General features: G+C 40.8%; 1 protein-coding gene and 1 long non-coding RNA gene across 3 annotated transcripts in view; both read right to left on the bottom strand.

The window, feature by feature from the left end:
- The window catches only part of Maf1 (repressor of RNA polymerase III transcription Maf1), a 70617-nt gene that overhangs the window by 29608 nt on the left and 15272 nt on the right, over nucleotides 1–25737 (bottom strand). For both annotated transcript variants that reach the window (XM_037428525.2, XM_037428526.2), the window contains exons 4-5: nucleotides 15326–15570; nucleotides 1596–1682 (exon numbers count right to left, since the gene is read on the bottom strand). In XM_037428525.2, the coding sequence (XP_037284422.2) occupies nucleotides 1596–1682; nucleotides 15326–15570 (332 nt within the window). The remainder of the gene's footprint in view (nucleotides 1–1595; nucleotides 1683–15325; nucleotides 15571–25737) is intronic.
- On the bottom strand, nucleotides 10638–15319 carry LOC119177137 (uncharacterized). The gene is made up of 2 exons (XR_005110543.2): nucleotides 11816–15319; nucleotides 10638–11397 (listed from the first exon to the last, which is right to left on the bottom strand). It is a non-coding gene; the product is annotated as an uncharacterized LOC119177137 (long non-coding RNA).

Here is a 25737-nt window from a genome sequence, read left to right as displayed (position 1 = left end):
TAGTCGAAAAACTGAAACAAAGATACAATGTCTATCCAAGCGTTGTTGCAAGCATGATGCATTACTTTCCAGAAAACTGCCTTCTCCCTGCATGCAACATAAGTGTAAAATTCAAACAGCAAACAGTGCGGGAACATGACACACCATCTTTATTTTTCACTTTATTACAAAGGAGAGCTAGAAAGAAAGAGAAGTGCACACCCTCCTCCCACGCACACGCTCGACCCCAGAGTGCACCGAGGCAAGATTACGATGGCAGCGTCCTGATAGAAGCAAGCTGCAGTTCCTCAGCCGTGCGCTGCGGCCTTGAAACTTTCGACCTACACTGTACATTCTTGAAGAAAGTTCTACAAGCTGTACGTCAATAATAAAACACCAAAAGAATAAACTACAACGGACGACTTTAACGATACTTATGTGAACTTCTGCGAGCAACAATCTATGGGAATACTTTTTTTATACCATCATTTTTGTTGATTAGGCAGAAATTCAATGCAATCATGCTAACTACCAGCACACATAACGCATACTTATGAGGCATTTTTAATTAAGTAAGCTTTCATTTTCAATAATTATAAATGTACATAAAGGAAAGAAGTAAAAATTTAAGGGCTCATTTTTCTTTGTTAGACGTAAATATTATTGAGAACCAACAAACAATAATGCGGAGAAAAGTATAGGTGATATTATTAGTAGTAAATAGTATAATGTAAACGTGAAGAAAGAAAAGTGGGCAAACAGATGGCCTGACACAGGCAGGGTCTGAACCTGCGAGCTTCGAATAACATGTCCGATGCTTTACCAACTGAGCTACTGCCGCGGCCATCCCCCCACCCCCTTTATGAGTTTTTAAAGAGCATTTAAACATGGGAGTGTCAGTCAGCACCACCAGCAGCCATAACGGTAAGTGTAGAACACTTTTTTCTGCCTATTGGTTTCACAACGCATGTAACCTTATTATACAAAGTGGCAGATGACCAATGATTCCCCGCATACTACCTGAAAGCATCAAGTCTGCCAGAACAAGACCCTCGCTGTGAATGAAGGAAAGAAGTGAAAATTTTAAGGGCTCGTTTTTCACAGAATGAAACCAAGGACAGTACAGGGAATGTTATTACGAGTAAACATAATGTAAATGTGAAGAAAGTGTACAGAATGATAACTAGCTGTGGGCGGCGACCGAACTTGCGGCCTTCAAATAACGTGTCCGATTCTCTACCAACCGAGTTACCACAACGACCATCCCCCCTTACACTTTATGGGGTATATATGAGCATTTACACGAGGAAGCATCAGTCCGCCCCACCTGTAGCCATGACGACACATGTATGAGCACTCACCATATGGAGAATTGCAGAACACATGACCCCTGCCAGTGAGTGCAATTTTGTGCACTGATCATGATATGCCATATCCTGTTCAATAACAGATCACTTTGCTGCCTCTCTCAACCAGCATTTTGTCATTAGCGTTATTGACTTCAGACCATTCTAGTTATTGATGAAACTTAAGGCACCATAGTTTAAGGCAACTGGACCTTTGTCCAGTTAAACTTAATACAAATATACAAAATTTCACACAGCACTGACACTAACCTGCTGGCCTGCGCTATGCACTCTTCTTCTAACTCCATGTTCATTTCCAGTTCCAGGTCATCTCGGCCATACTCAGAGCTGTTAGCACTGCATGAAGAGATACACAAGGCAAGCATATAGCGATCATTCATTAGGAATGCGAACAAATAGAATAGACTCTCATTAAACAGAACATCAAGGGACTGGGCAAATATATATTATTTAACACAAGTTCCGTTTATTGAGAGGTGAACAGGTCTGTGGAATACAAGTACAAAACCAATCATATCAGGGACAGTTGTTCCATTGAAACAGTAGTTCCGCTAACAAATTTCCATTTCAGTGTCTACTGCAGTGGTTCTCAGCCATGGATGTGTCGGGAACCCCTTGTGGACTGATGGAAGTGATGGGGGACCCCTTGAGGCGGAGGGGAGGGAGGGGGTTACGTAACTGGGGCATGAAACAGGTGCCTTTAATTGCTACCAAAAACATCAAACAAACGTGCCAAATTACTTAATTTTGGACAGTTTATCAATACGTGGCACAATCACGCTTAAACAGAGTTTGAGCGCACTTAGAAAAAAATCGGGGGAGGATTTCACAAATAATAGAAATGGCTTCTCGGACCCCCTAGAGTCCGCAGACCCCATTTCAGAACTACTCAGTGTCTACTGTAAATCGTAACTACAACAGTTCAAAAAATGCCACAGGCGTTTGCATGCACTGGTGAAAAAAAAAAGAAAACTTTAGCTACTTTGATAATTACAAGGTTTATCTGCAAAATAAGACTAAATTTGAAAAAACATTTAATTATTTACATGTTCCATGAAACGCAGAAACTGGAATGCTCTTCAGCTCCCTCATCACGGCTTCTTAAATGGCCTGAACCAAGCTGTGGTACTGTCCTTTCATGGACTTTTTAAATTGGCAGAAAACGAAAGAGTATGAAGGAGCAACGTATGGGATACGAGGTGGCTGGGTAAGTTTGGAATGCCATGTTGGGTCAGGATGCCCACAGCCAGAAAGATGGTGTGGTGCAGCACACCATGATTTAGCGATTTTGCACAAACAGTTATCAAGCCCAAGTTTTCGGCCACAATGTCGTACCAAATAGGTTTTAGCACCTTTAACTGTTTTGATGTCATCCACACACTCACTCTGCGATCACCATTCAAAAGATTTCGAATGTTCGCAAAAGTTTCATCGCGTTTAGCCACTGAAGGGTGTCCTGGCCATAGCTCATTTTCAACTTGCTCTCTTCTGTCTCGAAACAATTTGTGCCACTCAAAAATACTTCATCTACCATCCACAGCATCTCTCCCACTAGCAGTCTCCATCATGTCATGGGTCTCAAGCACAGTTTTACTCAGTCTCACCGCATAATGTACTTTTACAAACTCTTCATTGTGGAGATCACAAGGCACCTTGAAGGGGGTTCACCTTTGACTCAACCTACACTCCATGAAAGCTTGTAGAATAGTGGTAGCAAGCAACTGGTGCACTGGTAGCTAAAAGCCCCACCACCCAACCAGAGCAGAAACATCCCCTTCTTTTACCACATTTTGGCGGGGAAAAAATAAGTCCCAGCACTACTTTCCAGACAGACCCTGTTTTTTATTAGTTTATTTACATTTCAAAAGCAACAATAAATCCATTGATTGGCTCTTTTATTTTTCACAAAAGCAACATGAAAACACACACCTTAAAAGGACCTGAAAGACATGTGAAATAGGGTAACAGAACAAGAACAATTCTTTTTGAAGTTCTAAATATACAAAATATCAGACCTCTGTAGCAAAATGTGAATGTTTTTGTTGAAGCACTTTTATGCTTAACTTCACTGTTGCTATTTCACTGCTATGGTTCTCATGCCTCCCCTCCAGTGCAGCATACTTCTTTCAACAAAAAACTGCCACGCCTGCGCGGAACGCAAACCACAGTCACAGAGAAACTGGGCAGGCGGTCTTTCTAGAAACTTTTTTAAACACTTTTTCGGTGACTACAACACCAGACTTCTTCCTGTCAGCAAAACAGTGCGACGTCATAGCAAGCACCTCACCCCTCAATCCCTCCATCGAAGCAGGTGCTAGTTAACAAGAAAGTTTCGCCGGGGAGATCTTTTTGGATCTTTCTGCATAGCAGCACTGCGTGTGCCTGAATTCCTTCGACAGAATTTTCGACATTGCTACTTTTAATCGTCAAACTTTTAAAAGGAAGAGTTGCAGCCTATAATGGACGATTCTGTCAGGTTAACATGTGGAAATTTGCTCGTCACACATGGCAGGCTTAAAAAAATCCTATCCTCTTCAAAAGCGAACGTTGTGCATATTCACCGTGACTGCCACTTTGAAAAATATTCGCATGGCATAGACGTAAACATACTCACTTTACATCCCGGCATGTGCAATGCTGTTTTAAATGAGGTACAGCACTGGCAGCAGCATGGTTTTGAGATCATGTGCACAAGGTCAACGGTAAGATTTTCGGTCATTGGGCAAAATTTTGATTGGAGATAAATGTAAAAAAAACACTTTTTGCCACACGTTAGGCTGAGGTTAACCAATTCCCATAAAAAATAAAGCAAAGTTCTTCCACATAATTCCTCATAACCCACTGAAAATTAATGCGATGACAACTTATGCAAAATTTTATGTCATGGTGAAGGCATACATGCAGATTCGGCAACGCTAGAACATGCTTATAGCTCATGCATCGCGAGCTATCTTTCAACCTGGAGATCATGCTCTTTTTTTTCTGCACGCTGCGCCAACGCTGAGGCGTACCCACTTGCAGATGATGGCGTCAAATGCATTTTTACCTAGACTGATATGTCTAATCGTGAAGTTCTGTCAACAGCTGGTTAGTGCAATTAGCCCACAACGAGTGCCAATCTTCTTGCGAGCAAGACGCATTGTTATTCACAGTGCACACACCACGCACAATATTCTCAGTTTCACCATCCGTAAAGCTGAACCAATAATGTCTATGCCTTTTAATGGACACTACATGCCATAATGAACACTGCACATGTTCGAAGACCATGCCACTGTTCCCTCACACAGGTCGCCATGTGTGTTCACTTCTCCAAGATAAACAGCCAGCCAGCGTGGCAATTATTTCATCACACATTTCACCCAGAGACCTAGATGTTCTCTGACACATACCACAGCTAATGTTGCCACTGTAAGATGAATTTTAAACTTTGAAAAAGAAAACAAACTTGCCCCAAGTACCGTGCAACACAGTACTTCGCTCAGCCACCAGCGGGAATGTTTTGCCAACTGCCGCCTTCCACATGCGCATGTGATGTTACGCTGTGACGTACCCCGGAAAAGGTCTATTGCCCAGCATATTTATGCTCCCAAAGCAGCACATGAGTGTGTGTTACCGGTCAAGTGCTTTGTTGAAAAAAGTCTGTTAACAGTTAGAAATGTTACTTCTGGTATTCAAAAACTGGTAATAGACCATTTTATATTCACAGTGCTCATGAATCCAAGTACACCTCTATTCAAGCTACCAAGAGATCAATCTACACACAGTATTACTGTATCTCTAATTTTTTCTTATGACTCCACCTCAAATGTTATTATGTGACATACCCACTAAATACAGCTTCTATAGCATGTTGCATCACTAACCGAACTGTTCTTTAAAGAAGGCACATTTTCTTTTCTTTGTCCAATATACTCTTATTCTTGTTTAAGCTAGTTCATTAAAACCAGACGAACATAACAAATAATGTTGTGCAAAATCATTCCGATAAACAATTTTGACATTTGACACACAACAACGCTGATGCCATAGATGTTCATCGTAACAGTAGGTTCTACTTCAAATATTAAATGGACATTTTGGAGAAAGAACAAGCAACCTTAAACAATTAAGCATCATTTTTAAAATTTTCTGACAGGTTTCATTAAGAAATGCTACAGTTAGCAAAGCAAGGCATTTGAATGAGGCAGAGGAAATACACAGGGTTTTAGTACACGATTACAGGATTGGACAACCAGCATTACCTACTGCTAATAGTATATGAGAAAATATGGTAAGCTTGATATAAAGTATATATATTTGATTATTTTCCTAAATCAGTTTATGTTTAAGTTTACAACAACAAAAACAAGAAAAGCATTTTCCATGCTAACCATTAAAAAAATTTTTGAAACACCAGTTTGCTCCGTGTAAATTTCGAATAATTTCATGGTAACAGGTAAATCATCAGAAAAAAAAAAGGTTATAAACTTCAACTTTATTTTTCCGAAAGCACCAGCATTGGCACATCACTGCGATATAGATTTTTGCTAATACAGCCCAACCAAGGTATATTAAATTTCATCGGCACCGCAAGCTATACAATGTATCACTAATGAGTTACATAAAACCTTGCTTATATAAGTTCATAAAATCTATGCATGTCTCTAGTATTTGGTTAAAATCACATTCTACAAAATCTTAGTGATCAGCATATCCAAAAGCAGCAATGTCACAAGGCAGACCATGATGTTGATACTTTATTTTATTAGGTAGAAGTGGCAATGTTTTGTTGAAAAAAAAGTTTTAAGCATTACTTGCATTTGGCCTCTATGGCAGCACACTTGGCACCAGCTGGTAAATCTTTCAAGATCTCTGCCTCACTCAGCTCTGCCACAGCTTGCACTTTTTTGTCAATGGTTCTACGTAGTTTAGTCCATCCTATTCTTAATATACCGTATTTACTCGTGAAATGAATGCAATTGCATAATAAACGCACCCCCAACTTCAGTCGTCAAAATTTTAATTTTTCTTTTTCCCACTTAATAAACACACACTTTACATTTGTCTACTGCAGTCCCGCTAACTGACACCTGGTGCCTCCTTGTCCGTTGGAGCTTATCCGTTTTTTATTATTATGCCAACCCCCCTCAGCCACCTACGCTCGCTCCCTCCCTCCTCTCCTTCATCCGCTGCAACACACCCTATAGTTTTTCTTTCTATTTTCGAGCACGGCACATACACCGTCTTTTTTAAATATCTATGTGCCACAGTGAGATTCACGAACGATGCAAGTGTAAAGACATCGCAGCTTACAAGCACACAGCGAGCGAAAATTACGAAACTTGCTGCGCCAAGCGACAGTCCCTTCCTGCAAATATGAAACTTTAGAGCCCAACCACATGCACGCAATTTTCGAGCAACAGCGACAGGATTTGCTGTCCCTATGGCTGTCACAAATCAGCTGCAAGCGAGGCGGCCACCGTATTCTGTCATTAATCTTGTTATCAACGATTTGTTTTGATGCTTCGCTACAATGTTATTTGCTTATGTCAACAGCGGCGTTGCGGTCGTCGTGCAAGGTTGCGATGAAGTTGACAAAGTGCGTCGTGGAGTCATTATCTGCTGTGATCTTGAGGCACCCTTAAAGATCACAGCAGATACCACTGTTGCGGTTAAACGATTGAGAGAAAAGATAGCCACGAAACGTTTTTATGGCGTGCATGGGCAGCGCAGGAACAGCTTGCAGAAAATAGCGCCTCTAACCACCGAAGATGAGTGAAGTGCAACAAAGAAGCTGAGCGACCTAACTTTTTTTTTTTCATTACCACATCTTTTTTTGCTCATACCAAAAAAGTTTTCATAAAATTTGCCCCGCAAAATAAACGCACCCCCAAATTTGCTCCGATTTTTCTAGAAAAAAAGTGTGTTCATTACGAGAGTAAATATGATATATTAATGACTTACCATTGCATGTTTCCTGTGAAATTCGCATGTTTGCTGATGAATGAGTAATCTACCACACTAATATTAATTGTCATGACCATTACATTCATCAAAGCAACCTTAACAACATACTAAATTGGTGTGGCATTTGGCGAATGACTCTCAACCACACTAATTGTAAACTCATGTCCTTCTCGGGTTGTCACAATCCTTCTCGGTTTCACTTTTCTATTTCAAATTAATAAACTGAATTAGTAGACTCATATAAATATCTAGGAATCACCCTTTGATCTAATTTGTCATGGCATGCCTATATTACAAACATCATTTCAGCATCGAACAGAACGCTCAGAATTCTTAAACATCATCTCTGCCTTGCCTCACCTCCCGTTAAATTACTCGCATATAAATCACTTATAACACCAAAACTTGTATACACATCTGCCATCTGGAGCCCACAACAAGCATATCTGATCACAGCATTGGAAGTCGTTCAAAATCATATTGACATGACAGCATTTCACCCTTGAAAACTGGATTTGGTCATCACTTCTTTCTTATCATCGCTGCGTTGCTACCCTTACCATCTATCATAAGCTCTTTTATTTAATGGCGTATTCGGTTGGGCGTTTTTGAACCCTCTGGTGCACTCTGAAAAGCAGCCATGCCTTCGGTTGGTAAATTTTGAGTGCTCACACTCCCTTTGGTTGGTTTTTTCGGAGCATCAGCTTCTGACTCAAGAGCGCTCCCGACCGCTCTGACTTCAAAGTGATAACGTGGCGCAATACGGCCCGAGGACGGATCGCGTGACACAAGCGCTTGGTTGCCGGCAGGTGACAGCATGAGCGCGCATTTCGGAAGGGGGCCTTACGGGGCATCGCTGGTGTTGTACGTGGCATGTATGTGTTGATTTCGCATCTACGAAGCCGGCACCATGTCAAAAAGGAGGCTGCTACTGAAGGCGGAGTAAACATCAATATTGTTGTTACAGCAGCTCACGACGAATGCCTTGATGCTAGCAGCTCGGACGAAGACAATGATAATTGCCAAATTTATGCTAACAAGTTCGCCGAGTTGTTCGATGAGCCTATCGATGTTCCAAAAGTTCAAGGATGCGTTCAGAATCCCAACGTGGGATTAGCCGGGTGGCGCGGGGTCTCCCCTGCGTCTTCTCAGGACAAAAATAAAGTTTTAATCAATCAATCAATGCGTTCAGAAGGTTGTCGACGATTATTCGGATAAACAGGTAACATAGGGCTGCATGGCAAACATGACAGCACGTAATGTTAAAATGTTATCTTCATTTACAGTTTCACAGCAACTTCCACCTCACTCATTCAGCGTGTTACGAGCTCGGCAAACAGTTTGAGGCATCGGTATTTTACTCGTCAGACAGACACCATGGCGGTATGCCCGCGAAAACACCTGCGGAGCACATTCTCTCATTTCTTTGGTGAGCAAGTTACATTTTCTGTCAGCTACATGCCACACGCGTTGCTTGCAATGTTCAGTGCAGGACATGCAGTGTAGTTCAACTGTCAACATAGATGTCAGGCTTCTTTATTTTCCTTCTCTATTACAATCAGATGTGTCAAAATTCACCCTGAAAGAAATTCCTAATCACCCCTTTATGTTCATTACCAGAATTTTTTAAGTAGTCATGCTGCTCAGTGCTTTTACTATCATTTTGAAAAAAAAAAAACTGCATTGCAGAAACGTTTTTCCTCGTTGTTCTTCCAAAAATACTAGAAAAGAGTGTCACATTCTTGAGGCATAACTTTGCCCAATCCGAACAAAAATCACTCGAGGCGAGACCCCCCTCCTTTTTTGTGTGAAAAAAAAAACACACAAAAAAAACACAGAGAGCATACAAGCTGTGACCTATCACCTCATCTTGGTGCACCTAATGACACACTCATCACCAAGCAAGAAAATCTACTAATATAGTCATAAAGGGCTGATTTAAGGTCCATGCAGAGAGCTCACAAATATAATGTGTGCAATGATGTTGTGACTTCTGCAAGTAGTTTTAATTAGTATAGTTTCAGTTGCCACATTATAACACCAAATATTTTTATTTTTATGGTGTCGCATCTGCTTGTTACAACACATAGAACTACAGTAATGTTTACAATATTTATAGTTATGCTGTCAACAAGGCCTCAATGAGAAAGGTTGCTGTCCTCTTGGACATGGCAGAGTCCATACAGTTTGCTGTAACTGATAAAGTCCTTGGCTTCTTCTGCTAGCTTGCTCCAGACATCATACACTTCGGATTGGACAAAGAGGCATTGACCAGAGATTTTCAGAAAGTGAATTTGATATTACCTCCATTTATATTTATGTGTGGTAACTCATTATATTGGGAAATAATAAAATATGCATGATGAAACGTCTTTTTGCACTCTTTTGTTCACTAAACTAAAACAATATAATAGAAGATATGGTATGCTTATTCTTGAAAAATCACATCCAGAAAATAAATTACCATGACAAAACTCAGCCTTCATGCCAAACAATTTCCATTTCTCATGCCTTACACTGAATGCTGCAAACTGGAGTGTACTTGCACAACATACAGTTTTACTCTGACTTGGCAATTAGTTGCTCCCATTTCAGCTTGCAGGATTCCCAGTTGTAATTGGTTGCATCGATGGCACCTATATTCCAATGCGCTGCCCAGCAAACAAAACAAGGTCTATGTACATAGGCACAATGAGGTGTCAATGACAATGCAGGACATCTGCGATAGCAAAGGAAGATTTCAAGATGTTCTTCCGGCCCCACCAAGCAAGGTACATGATTCCTGTGTACTGAGTCTATCCAGTGTTCAGCAAGACTTGCCCACACTGTGCCACGTGAAGAAATACCACATCCTTGGAGATGCAGCATATGCAATCAGGGAACACCTGCTTACACCATTTAAAAATTATGGCAACATGACTCAAGATAAATGCAGGTACAATTATCACCTTTTGTCTACAAGAGTGGCGATTGAAAATGCTTTTGCTTTATTGAAGCAGAGGTTTCGCCAACTTCGATACATCGAATTTACTAAAGTGGACAAAATCACACAGTTCATAATAGCCTGCTGTGTGCTCCACAACGTATGCCTGGACATTGGTGACACTGGTGTGGAGGACCTGTTGACTGAAGAAGAGTGAGAAGAAATAATACAAGATGCACTACTACAGATCAGAGAGGAGCGTGCCGAGCTGGACCAAAACAGGCAGCCACAGACTGACCAAAAAAGTGTGTTGCGCCGTCTAGGTGAGTGTGTTGCGCCGTCTAGGTGAACTGAAAAGAAACGCTTTAATGCGGCAACTATAGTAAATGATGGGAGCAATAATTAAAGACAAGTCGATATAATACCAAAATTAACTTTTATTGAAGAATTTGATGTGCATATGCAGATTTGTGTACACGGTATGCTGTGTTTCATGTGTCTGCCTTTGCTGCTAGCTCTTTTGATGCATGAATATGTTTCTTGTGTAGTTTAATTAGTTCACGATGGCATTCCTCTCTTCTTTTTTCTCTTTCATCCTTTTTTGCTTCTCGTTCTTTGTTGACTTTTTCCATTCTTTTGAAAGAAGTACTCCATATGCCTCATTCGGCCACCACCACTGAGGCTACCAATTTCATGGCTTTTCTTTCTCTTTCTTCGTTCATGGCCTGTCGTCTCACAAGTGGAGTTATCAAGAAATTCAGAGGTACTGTGCTTGGTACTTTTAGAGGCCACAGTTGCACTAGTAGATGCGCTGGCTTCATCCAGTGGCTTAGGTACAACACTCTTGTAGGTCACAGAATGCACACTACGAAGAACTTCAGGTTCAATGCTATCGTCTGCAGCCCTTATTTGGGGCAAACTCTTCTTCGTACGACACTGGGTAGTGAGTATGGCTGGATGTCTTGTTGTTTGTATCTTCAGTTTTCTTTCGTTTCGCTATGGTCTTGAAGCTTGCTGGCACTGCAGCGGTTCTAAAGATTCCAAGTATTTGCAGTATTTCTTTCGAAATGTGTTCATACATTACCCGCTTGCCCCAAAATTTCTTCATTGGGCCAACCTTGCTAGCATACTGGACATAGAGTGCCAATAAAAGCCTCGTTTCTCCTTCTCCTTATGGTCCTATTTACATTAGAGAAAAATAAATGCTTGGTTATAGCACAAGTGACATTCCACAAATTCAGATTTTGTATACTAGTAAGAAAAACTAAAGTTTGAATGACCCTGTAAGAATTTTTCTGTGTGTGTGGTCAGCACAGCATAACAGTAAGCGAAATAAGAAAGTACATGCAAGATTGCACTAAAGGCCAAAGAAATGTAGGGTTGGACTACCACTGTCTTTCTGCAAATTTTCAGATTTTGTGTAATAAGAAAAACCAGTAGTTTGAATGGCCACAAAAATATTTTTGTTGACATTGCAGCATTGAAATAAGCACATGAGCAAGACTGCAGTGAATACTGAAGTCCTGCCTGTTTATTCCAGACAGTCTACCACAACGACAACTGACCAAAAAAAAGTAGCAGTGAGGGTTATGCTTACCTGTGCAAGGAGTACCCAAGCTGTCTGCATTGCCTGCGTCCACAGGCTGGACTGGGCTTGGCCCGTCACCTACGAAAAGGAATAAATTTCATTAATACAACTTTTATAAATATTACAAGTGATTATATGCAAAACCGTATATTGCTGCACTAGATGCATTCAGCAGTGCGTATGCAGGCAATTGAAAGGGCAGGTTGAACAACTGCGCAAATGCCGAAGTTGAATTCCAACTGGAGCGATTTGAACAATGCAGCAGCACGAATGTCTGTCTGCAGTATTCATGAGTGATATGCGCTATTTCTCAAGATAATCATGTCATGTCGCAACGAATCTATTTTCTAAAGGTAATGTTGACTCTCATTTACGCGGCTGACTAGAATTGTGTTTACATTACTTGAACTGAAACTGTAGAAACATATAAGAATGAGCATTATTTGCCCTAGATTGCCCTGTTTCAATCCATGAGTACTGTACATACGAAAGAGCCGGGATTCAAAATGTGGAATGAGTGAACCGCCCTAGCTTAGCAAAGCAAGTTAAAAGAGTTGAAAACTAGCACACACGTCTTTGTCTTGATTTGACGTTTAGAAAATGTACACGTCGTCAAATACCACGGCACTAGTACAGGGGTTAACTCCACGAACAATGCGCGAAGGGGCTGCATTACAGCTCGAACCACTCGCGAAAAATAAGTTCGTTGACAAGTTTTCACTTAACTCACCGTCATACATTGTCAACATGAGGCACTGTGCTGGGGTCAGACGGCTGTCGTTGCGTCCAGACATGTCGGAGATCGTCACTCAACTGGCCGGTGACATTTTTCGAAGCAGCGCAGAATTGTTTACCTGGTGGCTTCGCGCGCTCGCGACACGGTGGCGCTACAGGCGTGCTGCTTCAAGATCCCCGATGTATTCGGTTGGTATGCTGCCTCTCGCGCCCTGATTGTGAGCTGCCTCTGCATCTGGTGACTCTAAGCCACAGGCCCAGAGTGGCCAACCGAATACGCCATTATCATCGCTGCGTCGCTACCCTTACCGTCTATCATAAGTTCTTTTATTCTTCTCTCAATCAAGCACAATATATCACAGCCGCACCATGCATTTCCCACCGCACGAGTCATCTTCTTCAAGTTGCTTGCCCGCCATCGCATACCACTACGTTTTCTGCCACATTATTCCTCTGAGTAGCTTCAGACTGAAATGGCCTGCCTGAATTGTAAACATTGCCTCATCATCTGCTTTTCAAGAATGCATTACTAATCATCAATGTTAAACGAATCATCGCTGTTCAACTTTACTCGTAATCCCACCTCTTATGTAACACCCCCTAATGGGCGCCTTTAAGGAAATAGAACTGAACTCAGCTGTTAAATCTTTCATGATGTCTGCCTCACTCAGCTCTGTCACAGCTTTCACTTTGTTGTCTATGCTTTACACAGCCTCTCGCAATCTACTTGACTGGCCTAGCATCCGCGAAAGCCAACAGCTAGTAAAAAGTGTCATGAAGGGTATCGCCACCACTCATACCTGGAACTTCTGAAAAGTCTTCCTCTGAAACAGTCCCAAAGCTCGCCTTACAAAAATAGTAACCACTATGTCCTACTCTGTACGAGCTCAGGTGCCGAAAACCATCTGGATTGCTTTTAACAGGTCAATCTTTAGCTCAAGCCTTATGCGAAGGTTAATGAGGAGCTGTTGAACAAGTTTTCTTCAGCATTTAATTTTCAATGCCTTCATTCCTAGTCAAGAACCTGAAGTTTTGCTGTGGTATTCAGTGGACAAAACCAGACTTCGATGCACTGAGAGCAGTGAGTTTTAAACGAGCAGAAGGCCTACTCAGTGATCAGACTTGCAGATCTACACAATTCAGTGCCACAACCATTTCAAAAAAAGCTCATTGGTCATTTAGGCTTTTCTGTCGAAGTCATAGCGCATTGGCAGGCTCCTGCAGTTTTTTTTATCCACCATGGTGCCTTAAACTTGCCAACCTTAAATGGATGGACTTAGCATGTTCCATCAATGTTCACCATGAACAACTTGGCACCACACTTTACTTATATTCCTGTCGTGGCATGTGCTGTCACATAGATCAAGTGTCCTCTTTGACAGCATCTGCCAGAAAAGTTTAGTCTTATAGGCATCAAAAATGTCCGAATGAGAGAAATTCTTGCAAGTTTCCAACTTATCCTTGAAAGCGATTCGTCTATGTAATGGGCAATGACACCTTCACTTTCCCATGAAACCACTTCTACAACGATGCCCACAGCAGTCTTTAAAACACTGGAGCGAACAAGTTTTAAACCGTTTCATTTTAGTTGGCACTATATCATTTCGTTTGTATTTCATACTTCCTCCCAATCAGACTGTGCTTCGTCAAGCCATTTAAGAAGTGTTAGCAATCCTTGTGATACCTTGTGATGAAATCCTTATGATACTGTAAGCCATGAACTGGCGTCTTCAAATCCGGTTAATGGTAAAATAAAGGCCTCAAATCACTCATTCCTATAGCGATACATGTATTCATGCAAACAAAAAAAAAAAAGAGTGCACAAAGTGCTATTTCAGCTAATTTCACAGAAATACAGGCTTTTTTTTGTAGCCACTAAAGCAAGAAGTGAATACTTAATTAGCTCAACCAAGCAACAACAATTATATCATAGTATAGGTACAACGCAAGCTAAACCCGTAGAAATAAAACAAGAAAAATGCCAGGCCTGCATGGGAAGTGCAGCACAGTCGCAACTAAAGCTGGAAGAACATTTCTAGAACCCATTGCAAACTCTCTTGGGGCAACTAGTACAAGTATGCTTGCAAGGTACCCACTATTCCATTCATTAATTCTGTGGCAGATGACGATAAAGAATTATAGCTGAGCCCTTTGTAATGAGTGGAAAGCATTCAACTACCCACTCGTTTTTGAAATTCATTTTGTGCGACACCTGGTTACACAATTTATAATCTGTGTTCCCTGTTTGTTATTTTACTCTTCTACCCCGCTATATTATATATGTGAACTAGGTTCCTTTCAGATACAATGCTAATTGGTTTTTGTGCACTGGAGTTTTGAGCACTGGCATGGCTCTGAAAAAGAATACTGGGCTGCCACAGAGAGAACCCAGGTTTCAACCCCGTTCTCTTTCTTCTCACTCTCTCTCATTTTGTTCTTTTTCTTCCCCCGTGTGATAATCATTATGGATACCAGCAGCAGACAACTACAGCACCCTTGTTGTGATCTCATGCTGTAAAAGATTGAGCACAGTGCAAAACACGACTGTCACCAAAGGTCAGCACCTCATTGATTGGCAGATTGCGCTTCTCCCACACGTAATAGGAATGTTCGACAGGCTTCGTGCATTAATGTGGCAATTGAGAGTCTGCTGTGTATATTTGAATAGGTGCCACCAACTGCCTAGCTACACTAATGCATCGATGGTGTTGCCACCTGTAGCCCGATCTTGTGGCGAATATTTCGGTCTCACAAGTTTGAAGAGCTAAGGCAGTAGCAGCTCACCTGACTGCCCGGCAGGTGAAGAAGACAATGCGCTTGAGCCGGCGGTTGTAGAAGAAATAATTGAATGACCACAGGCAACCATCTTCGCCATAAGGATCCGAGGCCAGGTCTGGGTTGTAACTGAAGATCTCACATTCATGCAGCGAGATCTCACTGTCCACAGCAGCCCACAGGTGGCTTCGGAGGGTGCTGTATGCTTGGTTAGCTGTTGCAAACAAGTTACTGTCCACGGTGTTCATCACCCACTGCAGATCACAAGAAATTAATGTCATTCAACTAATAAAGAATTAAAGTGGACCAAACTTGCCCAAAACAGCCTTTCCTCAAAACCTGACAAAAAATTTATGATAAACATTATGTCTTAAACAAATATGACCCCAAAAAACATTTAAAGAATAGCTTAATGAAAGATGTACAACACTTACTTTTCTCATGCCCTCTTAACTAGTCCACTTTTTCTCAGCAAGAGTGGTGATAGTAGCAGTGTGCTATGACTTTCACAGTCTTTGTGTTTTTTTTTTTTTCTCAATAGCCTACTTATAGTATAATTTTGAGATGTACTCCTCACAAAACTGCCAGAAGACAATAACAAAAATGACAGCAGAAGTACGCACATTAACAAGCATTATTTTCCTGTTTTATTCTAGCAGTCCCCCCTCTCTCCCCACCAAAAAAAAAAAAGAAAAGAAAACTGCTAAATTCAAAGTTTGCAAATCAGACAAGAACTGGGACGGAAGTTACTTGCACCATGCATAAAAATAATCAAGCTAAAACTTTTACAGAACATTAACAGTGACAACACGGCAATCGATAAGAACATATATTTAAAACACCCTCATTATTAGTCTAAGAGACACGACAACTTCAAAAAAATAAGGCCCTACAAATGTCAAATTGAGGTTTTTAAGCTTTGTTGTTTTTTCGAACACTTAAAGGGGCACTAAAGAGGAACAATGACTTGGTTTAGGTTGACAAACTAGACTCTTGAGAACTGTAATTACACTATTATAAGTTAATTATCAACAGAGAAAATCAAGGTTGAAGTTTTATTTTTGAATGTTGAAGTTTTATATTTGAATTTCGCACCAAAATCTCCGCACGTGACTAAAGAAATTTCAAATGTATTTCCGGTATTTTTGTGGCGTTGGCTCAACGATATTTTCTAAAACTTCGTATGCCAAGTCACTCGAACTCATAGATTACAATATACTTCATCTTTATTGATTAGACGCTATGTAGGATCCAGAAGACGGCTTCAAAATTTCTTACCTCACAGTGTTCGGAGTGGGAATCTCAAGGTGGCGTCGCCACGCTCATTTACTTTCCGCACATTTTGTCACTAAGGGTCATGTCGCGATAAGAAATGTGTTTACGGGATTGTGAAATACACGAAAAATCGTTTTGCTCTTTAGTGTACCTTTAAGTGTACCTTTAAGGAACAGAATCTGCTTTTGTTTAATTTATTATTATTTAGTTCTCTTGTACCACTATGTCTGTATATGCTAGTTCTATGGTCTTAAGAATGCTGATTTGTGACAATTTTTTATTACAATTTTAAGTGTATAATCAACTCTCCAACGACATGCTTAACACGGGTGCTGTAGGTATATGTAATAAGTAAAGCCTGAATAAATCTGGAACAATGCACATGAACCACTAATCAAAACCAACTGCCCAATGGCTGGCACCTTGGGACAGCTTCCACTTCATGACTGCTGGCTGGCGGTTTTGAAAATGTAACGAAACCTTCTCTTCGTAAAATAGGAAAGCTGTTTTATAGGCAATATTATCCCCATGCACCAGGCCCATAGGTGTGGGGGTGCTTTATGCCCCCCTCCCATTCCAACTTTTGATGGAAGGGGTGTTTTACAGGAAAAAATAATGATAACAGGTGTTTCAAACCTACTAGCCCCCTCCCCCTTCCTCTAAAAAAAAAAACTGGCTAAAGGCCTGCCATGCACTTGTAAAAAAGCATGGTCAACTGCGAGATGTGTTGGCTTAAGAAGCTCAAGCAGTGGGTGGTTCAGGGCATTTCAAAATGGTCCTGAACCCCTCTCCCATGTAATCTTCATATGATCTCAGTATCATAGCAAAACAGCATTTCCAGAATTTACAAAAGTGACTGGCATTCATAGCCAACAGGTTAGGTAATAAACAATACTCAAAGGAAAGAGTGAATATGCTTGATTAGACAAAAACATCCATATTTCCCTTTGCATGTCAGAACAAGCTGGAAAAACCATGATAGAGAGAGATCCACATCACATAAGCAGCAATGTAACACAACTGGAGACCATCCTAAATATTAACTGCTTTGGCTTGTTATAACTATCCATAATTTTTTAATGCCAAAGTTTTGTTTTCTTTTTGCATACTGCAGGCATATTTAGTATCTATCTACATATCTATCTACATAGACGCCTGCATCTGGGTGCTCTAGCGATCATCCCCTCGACTTGGGGTAAACGTGTTTTTTTTTTTTTTTGAGCAGCCACAGACTGACACGGTCTCCCCCGGGACATCGTCACCATCGCCTCATCATCTGCCTTTCAAGATCGCATTATTGATCATCTTCAACACTAAAACTACATTCACTGCACTGCATTTGTTGACCTAAATACAACCCCACACCTTATATAATGCCCCTCTAAGAAAGGGGGGCTTTTACGGTAATAAACTGAACTGAACCAAAATTAGTATGAGAAGGTAAGATGGTTCAATGAATATGACTAGCTAGTTATGACATCACTAATGTGACAATCTCGTCATGTATGTCATCAAATTCTTTCCGCCAGACGTATGTGGCACGTACCCGTATACCAACAACAGGTATGTGCCACAGGCGACCAACAGTTTATATCCACCCATAATATGTGGGGTTTAACGTCCCAAAACCACCATATGATTATGAGAGTGGAGGGCTCCAGAAATTTTAACCACCTGGGGTTCTTTAACGTGCACCCAAATCTGAGCACATGGGCCTACAACATTTCCCCCTCCATCGGAAATGCAGCCGCTGCAGCCGGGATTCGATCCCGCGACCTGCGGGTCAGCAGCCGAGTACCTTAGCCACTATACCACCGCAGCGAGGCTTTATATCCACCCAGGAACAGCGAGAACAGACATGTGTAATTTCAGCGCAAGAGTGTTAATAAAAAGCTGACATTGGCAGCGTTGACCTGAGGAATGCTAAGAACAAAATTCAGGGTCCTAGCATGAATCAAACCCAAGCATTCTGCGTGGCAATGAATTCAAATATTCTGCCACAGAGCCATGCCAGGTCTCTGAACAGCTTTTCAAATCGACCCTAATATTCGTGAACATAAATGATAGTTGCAGTGCTGACTATCCAATTTTATGAACATTACATATTTATTCTTAAAATACAGCCACCATGTCGGATTAATGTCAATTGTAGTTGAGCACCATCCAAGAATCCAGGGCTACCATCATCATAAGCACAAGCGCTACATATCAGCTTACCTGATGTTGCAATTACCCCCCCCCCCCCCCATAGTCCTTCAATACTTTTTACTGGTCATGAAGCTCCGTTACTCTATGGAAGAGCTGTGTCTGTTGCCACCTTTGACTGCGGCATGGCATCACTTGTGGGAAGGGGGTGCTCCTCACGTCCAGAAATGCGACGGCCTGGTGTGTGTGTGTGTGCTCTGGTGACATCGTGTTTCATTGCGAGTATGTGGTGCTGTCTGTGCCTATTACCGTTTTCGAACGCAATGAATAGTTAGCGGCAACTTGACAAATAATGCTGAAGACAAGCTGTGTGCCACACGGTTGCTCCGGCTAAGGAGGCGCTCACCAAAGCCAGTGAGACGATGGCATGGTGCATTGGCTGTGTTCAGTTGGTGTGCATATTTTATCACAAGCATACATAGCTGTGTGAGCTTGTTACCTGATTTAATGCAACAAATAGTTAGCGGAAGCTCGACAAACGATGCTGAAAACATACTGTGTGCAGCACTGTAGCTCCGGCTACAAAGGAACCATCAGAAAAGTTTTGTTAAAAAAGTGTCGTTAGCATTTTCCAGCGACTCTGAAGGACAAGAGAAGTGAAAACTGGCGATATTGCGTGAAGAAATGGACACATGCTCGTTTAGCTCACTGAACGTTCATGCACGTGAAAGATACTTCGATAAGGACGACATTATTTATGAAGACGAGTGTATTATACAAGGCACCGTTGTTTGGAGTCGGCACCTCGGAGCTTGCAACACAGGTAGCTGGTCAAGCTTCCTCGGGAGTCATCAGATGATTGCAGTGGGGCAAATTATGTGCATGGATGGCTCTGGTGAATTGGATGCAGTAAATGACGACAAATATTGCAGTTTTAAATGTCTTGCTCTTCACATTTACTCCAAAATCTATCTGCATTGAACAAGAACCTCGCTATATATTTTTAATACTGTAATATTTGGTTGCCTTCCTAAATCTTTTGCTGTTAGTTCTTATTAATGGCTGTTTCTTATGTATTTTGTGAGCTTGTCATCATGCATATTTATACCTCTGCACCTGTATGCATGCCTACTTCAGTTCTTGTTTTAAAATAAAATGCTTACGGTCTGAAATGACTTGTTCATTATGAAAATATAAAATATAGATGCCTATTGGTCTTTACTAAGTTGCTAAAAGATTTCAATAATTGCTAGATCAATCAACCAATCAATACCCTTGTTTGACTTTCGTCCAAGAGAAAGGAGCTGTTGTATAGCATGGCTAGAAAAAAATACATTAAACATTCGCTTGGCACTTTGCAGTAGGCAGGGGCTTTTAAGCATTTTGCAAAAAAAAAAAATAATAACTACTCAAAGTAGCTCTTCAATGTGCCCATAAACATTAGTACACGCGTTTTTGTGCTTCATCTCCTTCGAAATGTGAGCGTTGTGACCAGGCATGTACAACTTAGCTACTAAGGCACTGAGGTGGGTGTAAGAGCAATATCAGGGTTTTTGTTGGTATGCAGGAATTACAACAATATCCTTGTGATATACACTTCGTAGTTTTATACATGTCCTTTGCCTGAAACAGAGAGCCCCGCATTCTGCATGCAATCTAAAATTTTCCCCCTAATGCCAAATTTCCTAAGCTGAGTGCTGGTGCCACGCCGTAATGTACCAAAAAGTAACATTCAACTCAGTCATATATATTCTGAAAAGTTCAGGCTAAGCATTTTTTTCTTCTTCAAAGCATGGATACATCATCACAAAAAAGCATGATCCAAGTAATTTGCACACGTCCGTACATTTCTCAGCAAAGAGCCGTGAAGCGTGCCTCTTTACGATGGTACGAACAGCTGCATACTGGCAGTGTTGGTCCTGTTTCTTCCGCTGACATCGACTACAGCATCAAAGAAATTACTCTCTTCAAAAAAGCATGGTCTAGTAATGTTTGCTAGATCGGTGTGCAGTGCAGGGCTACATACCGATTTCGCCACGAGTGAAACTGCCACAAGCAAACATATATTTATCGTCGCTGTGTGCAGGCACGCAAAACCTCACTGACATGTCCGTGAAGCCACCAGAGCAATTCTCCTGCTACAGAAACCTCGCAACACACTGAAAACATGCCAGCGGCTGCAATGAAGGCCCCCTTGTCGGCAGTAGCGCCTCAAGAGGGAGGTTCTGTCTCTATACTAAACTTGGCCTGAAGTTTTGTGACCAGTAGAAATTATTTAAGGGCTACAACTTAATACCGATGTTGCTGTTGGTATCCTCATGCAACTGCAAACAACTAGTTATATAAAACATATGCATCTGTTTACTGTATGCCTGTGCGTGCAACATTTACAGATATCTTTAACATCATTTCATTGTCATTATCATCATCAGCCTGACTGCACCCACAGCAGGGCAAAGGCCTCTCTTATGATCCGTCAATCAACCCAGTCTTGTGCTTTCTGCTTCCACTTTATACCTGCAAACTTTTTAATCTCATCGGCACACCTAACTTTCTGTCTCCTCCTCGCATGTTTGCCTTCTCTGGGAACACAGTCCCGTTACCCATTAACTTTCAGATCTACTCTTGTGATTTTCGTGTCAAGTCCAGCAATCATGAGCTATAATTCACCCCCTGAGTTATTCATCAAGGCAATGTCACCAGCGAATTGCAGGTTACTAAGATACTCTCCATTAACTCTTAACGCTTACTCTTCCCAATCTAGGGCCCTGAAAACACGTGATGAATAGCATTGAAGAGATTGTGTCTCCCTGCCTTACACGCTTCTTTATTGGGATTCTGTTGTTTTTTTTATGGATGATTATGGTGGCTGTGGATTCACTGTAGATTTCTTCCAATATGTTTATGTAGGGTTTGTCGATGCCCTGATTCAGTAGTGCCTGTATCACTGCTGACATCTCGACTGAGTCAAATGCCTTCTCATAATCTATGAAGGCTATGTATAGGGGTTGGTTATATTCCATGCATTTTTTTCATGTCCTTGGTGTCTCCTTTCTTATGAATTAAGATGATATTGGCATTTTTCCAAGATTCTGGTACCCTTCTCATCAAGAGACACTTTGTTTATAAGGTGGCCAGTTTTCTAACACAATCTCTCTACCATCTTTCAGCAGGTCCATTGTTATGTTATCCTCACCAGTTTGCAGAACGTAATAATTTACGGATCTTGAATACCTTCTACAGAAAACGGGCTAACCCTAACTGGACGTGGCTGAGTCCAAATGACAAAACTAAATATTAAATAGACTTTATTCTGGGGGGCACAACCAGGCATTACATTGTACAGGATGTAGAAGTAGTTGGCAAAATTCAATTCAGTGACCATAAAATGGTAAGAGCTCAAATTCAAGTAGACCTAAAAAGGCCCACGCATAAACTGATATGCAACAAGCCAACTAATGAGCTAGCATTGAGAAGGAAAGTACGAGAATTCAGTTTTGCTTCAGAATAGATTCGCAGCTTAAACGAGGTAACGTCAGTTTATTGACACAATAAACTGACGTTAGTATTACACAAACTTATGTGAACATGGAATTTTCATGTTCTTTTCCTGCACCCCCCCCCCCCTGCTATAATGCCTGTATGGGTGCCGTGGATATTAAATAGATAAATAAATAATCTGACTAGTATAATCGAAGAGTGCGCAATGGAAGTAGGAGGTGCAGTCACTAGACAGGACACTGGCAAACTATCCCAGGAGATGAAAAATCTCATTAAGAGGCGACAAACCATGAAAACCTCAAATGCAACAGACAAAATAGAGCTAGCAGAGCTTTTTAAGTTAATCAACAGGTGTAAGGCAGTTAACATAAGAAGGTATAACATGGAGAGAATCGACCATGAGGTAAAAAGGGAGAAAAGCCTAAAAGCTGTGAAGGCAAACTTGTGCACAAGCAAAAATCAGATGTATGCATTAAAGAACAAAAAAGGCAAAGTCACAACCAATATAGATAGGAGAGTTTAGGTGGCGGAGGAGTTCTACAAAGAGCTGTACAGAAGCCAAACCAAACAGGATGATATCGTAAGAAACAATAATAGCCCTTAGGAATTTGACATCCTACCAGTAATGACCGGAAAAGTAATGAAAGCTCTAGAAGGCCTGCAAAGAGGCATTTCATAACATTTCACTCAATAAAAAAATTACAATGCAGTCACCTTCCCTTCGCATAACATCGATTCCCAAGATACATGAATCCACTGATTTTTTTTTTTTTCTTTCTGTTCACTAGAGGACAGAGATAAGTTTCAACAACCACTTACTTGTATCTTGGGGCTGCTGACACCATACGATATGTGCAAGTTTCCTCATTTCATTCTACATGTTAGTTTTTTGCCATGTTGGACTGCACTTGCCTTCCCTCAGCACCTACTCCATCACACAACTAGTTATCAGTTTGACACATTAAATTGCCTCTCCATTTCCTTCTCTTAGTTTCCTCTCCAACTCCATTCTTGCATTGACACCTTAGTCTCACCTGTTGTTGTCCTCGTCCTTAATGTTATGCCTATAACTTATTGCTCATTCAGTCATTGCGTGGCGGCCTCAAATTCATCAATAACCTTTAATTTCATTTGTATCTTATATACGGTATTTGTATCAATATGCCCCGCTTGCACACTTTTTAAAAACAGCAACAGACTGCTGGGTATGACTTGATAATGCCTTGCCCCCATGCGTGTTTCAGCCCATTTTATTTCTTCCATGAATTTCACTTTCATTATTTTGATTTCAATAACTGACCATCCTAGATAAATGACTATCAGCTAGCATTTCACAGGCTCACCAAGTAGCACAAATGACTATTAGCTAGCATTTCACAGGCTCACCAAGTAGCACATTATTGTCTTAACTTTATTTTCAAAAAATTGCATAAGATAAAATATTCCAGATTATGAGAGAATAGTGCTATATAATGAAATGTGGCATCGCTATACAAGAAAGCTTGTACAATGGAAGCTAAAAAACAAACTCAACAATTACGATACCGCCTAATGCGAATTCTGAGCGTAGCTTCATGTTGGGGTAAGGCCAACTACGTTTGTGCTTTGGCGTTTTGCAAAGAATCGACTGCGCCATAAATCAGTTTTCAAGAGGTCGGACAGCACCCACCATGCCATTATTCATCTTTTTGCAGATAAGTAAGATACCCACTACACGTCCATAAGGTATTATGTGCACTTTGCTGATGCTGCATGTGGTTGATGATGATAACTTATGGCTCTTCCCTTTGCAGTGGGTGGGAAGCAATCACACAATCGCTGCTCAATCATCCCAGTGTGAATATCGGTTGTTATTTTACTCTTCTGCCGTACTACATTATCCTGGTTAAAGCAATTCCTTACCGACATGACATCTATACAGGGTCTTTTTGCAAATGAGCTTAATGCCCTAGTGTTGCTCTGTGGCACAATACTGCACTACCACACAAAGGGCCTGTTTCAAATCCCATTCAATCCTAAGTTTTTTTTTGTTGTTATTATTGTTATATTATTTTCTCAGGTCTATCAGTTAATTTTTCATGTCTATCAGTTAAGCCAATATTAGCGATGGCAATGCTGCTCAACACCTGAAGGCTGCACTCTAAAAAATTAATGGAATAAAGATTTTCCGTGAGTGAAAACACCACTTCAAGCTATGCTAAGCCAGTCACTACAGCTGTGCTCTTCTAATTTTCAGGCTGACATGCCCTAAATTACATTCAAAGTGACCACTCAAATCGAACGCTGAACCATCTACGTCCAAGATGGATCATACACAATGGCAGAGCAGCTGTTTGTGTTGCACTGTTTGTTCAATTACTAATCTGCACTTCCTTTTTCTCGTGAGAGTGCACTGCAATATTAGTCCATATGCATATAACAAAGTTCACATCAGGGGTTAACTTATCCATTGTTACTTGAACTTCTTAGATTTTAGACAAAAGCTAGATTTCTATATTTTTTTTTTATAGCTTAGCCAGCCTGTCCACTCTCAAACTTTTTTTTAAAGCTAAATGGTGTCGGTCAAGTTTGAAAGTAAATGTGGACATGCAATGAATATCCATAAAGGCTTATATAAAACAGCATGGGACAAATAAATGTGCTGTGGTGATTCACTAGTCATGATAGGGCAACACCATCCTATGTGCTTGTCTAAAAGCTTTCTAATTCTTGTAGCATAAGAACTCTGTTAATCTCCCAATTTGCAAATAATCTGCCTCCTTTAGAACGCCACGGCACATGTGCACTTCCCCTATTAGAAAAGTCATGAAACACTTTTAATCTCGATGTTTCATTTTGGCAAAAACAGTTATCACGGCCCCTACCAAACAGGAGAAGATGTTAAGGCCTGATTGGCTGAACACAGTCATATAAAACTGCATTTTCAAACCAAAAATTACAATTTTTCTTCCACTAAAAAAACGCTCCACATGAATATTTACCGTGATACACTCCAAATACCTTTACTAATGTGATGAACTTGGGCTGTTCCTTGCATCGTGGGAGTTGTATGGCAAATGCACAATGACATCCTAATTGTTTAAAATTGGCAAATTTGCATTCTACAATAATTTTCCCTCGGCTTAATATGTTTTATTTGACTAAGTGATCAAATAAATCACCCTTAAACTAAACAGCTATTTTCTTGTTTTATTTGTCAGTTTAATTGTCATAGCACTTAAACTTGACATGACAATGTTTGGCATATCATGTTCAAGCACCACACCCCGAACCAGTGAGTTACAATATGCGAAGCTTCTAACTTTTGAATAATATCACGAGAATTCCAATGGCATGACAGTAAGAGCTGTCACAAAGTGAACATGGTAAAGCAGTAAGCATGTGCACAGGAAGCCCCTATCATATCTCTTGCAGCTTGCTAGCTTATTCCCCCAATCCCGTTGGAACTATTGTACACACACAAAATTGTTTATTTTTCTTGTGTGGGAAGTTGATAAGCA

This window comes from Rhipicephalus microplus, chromosome X (genome assembly GCF_043290135.1).
Source record: "Rhipicephalus microplus isolate Deutch F79 chromosome X, USDA_Rmic, whole genome shotgun sequence".
Taxonomy (NCBI): Eukaryota; Metazoa; Arthropoda; class Arachnida; order Ixodida; family Ixodidae; genus Rhipicephalus; species Rhipicephalus microplus.
This window is presented reverse-complemented; position numbering and strand designations above follow the sequence as displayed.